General features: G+C 43.1%; 1 protein-coding gene across 1 annotated transcript; it reads right to left on the bottom strand.

The window, feature by feature from the left end:
- Nucleotides 1–258: 258 nt before the first annotated feature.
- LOC121590621 lies at nucleotides 259–2055 on the bottom strand. Its single transcript, XM_041910439.1, has 3 exons — nucleotides 1781–2055; nucleotides 1487–1688; nucleotides 259–711 (listed from the first exon to the last, which is right to left on the bottom strand). The coding sequence occupies exons 1-3, from the start codon at nucleotides 1792–1794 to the stop codon at nucleotides 586–588; spliced, it is 342 nt and encodes a 113-aa protein (XP_041766373.1). The 5' UTR covers nucleotides 1795–2055; the 3' UTR covers nucleotides 259–585.
- Between the last annotated feature and the right edge of the window lie 3360 nt (nucleotides 2056–5415).

Raw genomic sequence — 5415 nt, forward strand, 5'->3', positions numbered from 1 at the left:
TCAAACTCAGCCTCAGAAGCAAAAGCGAGCAACCGAAAAGGGAACCAAAAAGCAAACAGAATTCCTTTGGTAATCACCAAATCGCAAGAGAAAGAAAAAGAGCTGACGTGAGAAGATGACATGTTCGGTGGATGAAAGCTTCCTGAAACACTTTTACTGGGCTAGTTGGTTGGAGCACACACGGATAGGATTTTTATTATGACTGTATTTTTATTTTATTTTTTTTGTATTCTTTTTTTTGTATGTTTTTTTTTCTTCTTTACTTGCGCGATGCAATATGTTATGCTACACTATGCACAATGGGACATGTTGACTTTGTCTAGGTGTACGATGCAATAATTACTGGATACATTAAAACAAGTGTGTGTGTTTGGATTTCAATGTCAAGGCAGGTTTAGAGAAATATTAAGGAAATATAACATTATTCGACTGGGATTTAAAATAGAAGGATTTTTTCTCTCTGTAGTTTGTGATTGAAGCGAATTCGGTCAGCGTATGTCCCATTGCAAACGGTCTCAGATACTACCAGCACTGTTTAAGTCTACAGTGTTTTTTTTGCTTCTTTCCATCAAACGGAGATGCAGGTTAGATATGGTTGTTGGAAAACATGGGCAAGTTGTTCCCGCTGTTGCTCTCCATCGATGACTCATCCGTTTGCAGTGATTTAAGCAGGGAGCGTGTTTCGCACAGCGTCAGGTGTTGAATATTTTTCTGCAACGAGTGTGTTATGTATTTTAGTATGGAAATGGTAAATAATGCAACTGTTAAGATGAGTGTTCATGATATTAATAATATTTACTCTGTATTCTTCTCATTTAATGGACAATAAATTTAACTTAATTTTGTTCAAAAAGGTAAAAAACAGTTCAGCGCAAATGGGACCGCTGTTTTCATCGAGTTCACAAATCCTCGATGAAAATATCCCCATCCACAAAATATCCCTTCGACTGCGCGGTAAATTTAGCTAAGACGTAAACCTTGCGTAAAGCGCTCTCTGGTGTAAGCTTATGGAAGCAAGGCACGTGAAACAGTGGGACATTTTTATCAAACGCGGAGGGAAGATATTATTGCGTGTTTTTTTTTATTGCACAAAAGGTAAATTTTGTACAAAAAATATTAAACAAATTATACATTTGAAACCTTAATATCAATCAAAAACGTAATAAAGAATTGTTTTAATTTAAACTCCGTGAAGATTGCCTCCGTAAAATTCGCTTCCGTATGGCACAGCTCTAACTATTTATAACTTAATTTAAAATTATTGCTGACAACATAATAATTTTAATGAAACTAAAATTTTTGAAATTTGGTTTATTTCAATTTGCATTTAAAAAAATATCTCCTTAGTGTAGTGGCACCGTCTATAAGCTTTCTATGATTCTCACACCGAACAAATCCACATTAATCATGTTTTAACTAATCAATGAGCTCACAAAAATCAAAAACCAAACCATACAGCAGTCACTTCACAACGATCCCCACTCACCGTTACAGCCGCGCACAAGTTGTTCACCGAACGCCAGATGGCAGAGCATTCGGCCACCCCGCTGACCGGCGAGTCCGGCATCGCCCGCTTGCCCGCATTCCAATCGCGGGAAAACGTTACCTGTCCAGCGCTCGGAACCGGAAGCAGCACGGCACACAGCGCGACCAGCAGGAAGAGCTTAGCCGCTAGATGACGGGACGAGCTTTAAGGATGATTTGACACGCAAAAACACACACACACCAATTATTAGCCCAAATGAGATGGAACAAGCGTAAGTATGCTCATATAGTTCACCTGATTGAATCCATAATGATTGCTGAAATAGTTTCGGAAAACTGTCACACGTTCCGGAAGGATACTCGATTCGATAACACCGATCACACTAGCTGCCGTTAGACGAATATGTCCTGGCTACCGTCGGGCGTACGCTTTTATACTATCTTGCGGTTCGATTGATTCCCCACTCAGTGATGGTATTATTTATTTGCTGGCCAATTTCCATCACCACTCCGTTTTCCACCCCGAGATGCTTTATCTGCTCGCTGCAAATGCAAATATCGATCATTCGTTTCACCATCATACGTCACCGGGGAAACCATACCGATACGGAGGATGCTGCAAATCGAAATGGGAAAACGAAAACAGCAACAATAAAAAACACACATTTAACACTCGTAACCATGGGCTAAGCTCATCGTCATCTTTCGCAGTGGAAAACATCAAAACCGACCCAAGAGCAGGTATGGAAATGCTTTTGATTTATTGTGACAGTTTTTTGTTTCGTTCTTGCTTTCTTTTCCCCCTTTGCTACTGGTCAGTGTAATCCCATTGTTTGCCACCCTCCGGTTGAGAAGGTGAGAAAAGCAGTTTTCACTAACAGGTGGTCGTCAAAGCGGGTGGCCGAGTTGCTTAGCCCTTTTCTTGGTAAAGCCCCCAGGTAAAAGGGATATGTAAACAAGTGTTTAAGTAGCTGTGCGGATTTTCCAGCGCGTAGGAAAACACGCTCGGACACAAAATTCAATGCATAAAATTAGCGTGATTGGTTAGGGAGTGTTGAAAACTTTCACGAAGCCGGCAGGCCGTCTGATGTTTATGATGTAATGATGTATTTTTAGCTCCGTGGTAGGGATGAAGGGATATAATGGAGATGCAATTGAAATGTAATTAATGCAAATTAGGGCTTTTTTTGTTAAAAAAGGGAAAGTTACCAAAATATAAAATTATTGAAATATTTGTAGATTACTAATATTAAGTCTTCACCATGCGGCAGATCTTGGAGAAGATGGCTGAATACAGACACGACTCTTCATTGACTTCAAAGTCGCATATGATAGAATAGCCAGGGTAAAACTGTATGATGCTATGAGCTCTTTTGGAATCTCGGCCAAACTGATAAGGGTAGTTAGAATGACTATGACCAACGTCACTTGCCAGGTGAGGATGGATGGAAAACTCTCACGACCTTTTGCTACCACCAAGGGTCTGCGCCAGAGAGACGGGCTTGCTTGTCTCTTATTCAACCTGGCGCTAGAGAGAGCCATCCGTGACTCGAGGGTGGAGACTACGGGAACCATCTTCTATAAGTCAACCCAGATCCTGGCATACGCTGATGATATAGACATCATTGGTCTGCGGCTCTCCTATGTAGCAGAAGCCTACCAAGGGATCGAGCAGGCGGCAGAGAGCCTCGGATTGCAGATAAACGAGGCAAAGACCAAACTGAAGGTGGCAACATCAGCGGAGCTACCAATAAATAATCCGAATCTACGTAGGCGTGATGTACAGATAGGTGAACGCACTTTCGAAGTCGTCCCAGAATTCACCAATCTGGGGTCAAAGGTCAGCAACGACAACAGCATGGAAGCTGAGTTGCGCGCAAGAATGCTGGCTGCCAACCGGTCATTCTACGGCCTGAAAAATCAGTTCACCTCAAAGAAACTGTCGCGACGGACGAAGCTGGGACTATATAGTACCTATATAGTTCCGGTACTCACATACTCCTCTGAGACATGGACGCTGTTCAAATCTGACCAAACCCTCTTAGCCGAATGGACCCAGTTTGTTGCCTAATGGAATTGATTAAAAAAAAGCTTAAAAAACCTTGCAGGGTTTCCCAAGGTTTTTTTTGATGTGTATGTGTTTTCTGATAAGTTTTGGTTGCTTTTCATAGCTTTTTTGTTCGTTCCTACGATTTATTGGGCATTACCCATAATCGTGATCGACTTTCGGGTGCTGAACTGGAGTAGGTTCACGATCTATGCCATTATTGAGACAGATACAGGTACCGTTTTTCGACGGGAACTAAAAATGATATCATTTTTAGGTCCGGTACAGATTGTAGATCAATTCCAGGGCTGATTAGGGTTCGTTACCAGTTTCAGAATCATCATGGATTTGGAATCGTGTTGGGTTTAAAATCAGTTTCAAGACAGATATGGATTCGAGACGACTGCTAGTACTGGTATGTGTCCGAAAGCAGTTTCCGGTCCGGGACTGCTATAAATGATCAGTTTCCGCATTTAAAAAGTATAAAAAAAGAATCAAAGTATGGCTATAGGTCCTCTAAGGTTTTGGCAGTAGTTCCTGAATAGGTATGAGCTTGTCCACTTATCCCAAGACTGGTATAGAAATTGATTTAGGAGCCATATCTTTGGGCGTAAGCTTTGGAGTTAAGGATGGAACCTCGAAACAGCGTTTTGTATCCCTGTAATCGGACCAAATGAAATAGTTTATACCAAATTTTAAAATTCGTATACTCGTTGGAAAACCCCCGCTCATAAGAAATTACACGGAAGAATCATTTTTCCCCTAAAATTTACCATCCAAACTAACTTCTCCAAACGTGTTGAGGTTAATCTATCAGTTGTCACTGATGCAAAGTTTCTGTCTAGGGGACTTTCTCTCTCTCTCTCTCTCTCTCTCTCTCTCTCTCTCTCACTCTCTCTCACTCTCTCTCTTTCTCTCTCTCTCGCTCTTTCTCTCTGCATTCCATCACTTCTTTCTGCATACTTCTTTAGCTAAAGTAACCCAACATGTATAGTTAATATCCCTAAAATAGATGTCTCTTTAAGCTGTACATCTCTTAGGCCTACACCTTCCTACTTGTGGATGACTAAATAAAACATTCAAAAGCGATCCATCGTCTAGCCGTAAATTTATCGAAATTCTTCATCCTAGAGCTTCTTCACTCTTCACTTTACTCTACACTTTACTGCACATTGCTGTGAATTTCATAACATTGCTTCTCACTTCAGCCCGAGAACGAATTTCGCAGCACATTACCGCTGCTGGAGCATTCCAACATTCCGCTGGTTGCTGCTTCCCGCCGCAACCTACCTCTCCATAGCCAGCGCACCGTTTCGATCGTGGCCCGTTCTAAATCAAAACAGCTCAGCCATGCCATCCTTCCAGCTGGATCCCAACGTCCGGCAAACCGGTTCCCATGCGCCGATCCGATCGTTGGGCTGTGACATCCGTCGCGTCACCGTTTATCCGCGGTAATTGCATCGTCGCAAGGTAACAACAACACGACACCGACACCGGAGGACGTACGAAATGCCGCAGCAGCAAGCATAAACACTGTGCGGTTCACCCTTTTCACTTTTCACCCCACGTGTGCGCTTGTGTGTGTGCGCTTGTGTGTGTGTGTGTGCTGGAAGCGGCCCAGGTGATATAATTATCTGGCTGATTGTTTCCAGCGTAGACGGTTCTGCCTGTAATCTCTTCCGCTCGGGCGAGGCGTAAGAATCTCGACCATTCCTCCACCTGCTGCTTCCCCTGGCTCACCTGCTGCTCCTCTTGGCTCCGAGACCTTGGGATGGCAAATATCGCGCACACGGAGGTCATCTGTTGTTATCGGCGGCGGTGATCGGCCGAAGGTCCTTTCCGTTTCGGTGCCCGCCGTCGTCCGGTGCTATCGGCACCAGGCG

Source organism: Anopheles merus, chromosome 2R (genome assembly GCF_017562075.2).
Source record: "Anopheles merus strain MAF chromosome 2R, AmerM5.1, whole genome shotgun sequence".
Taxonomy (NCBI): domain Eukaryota; kingdom Metazoa; phylum Arthropoda; class Insecta; order Diptera; family Culicidae; genus Anopheles; species Anopheles merus.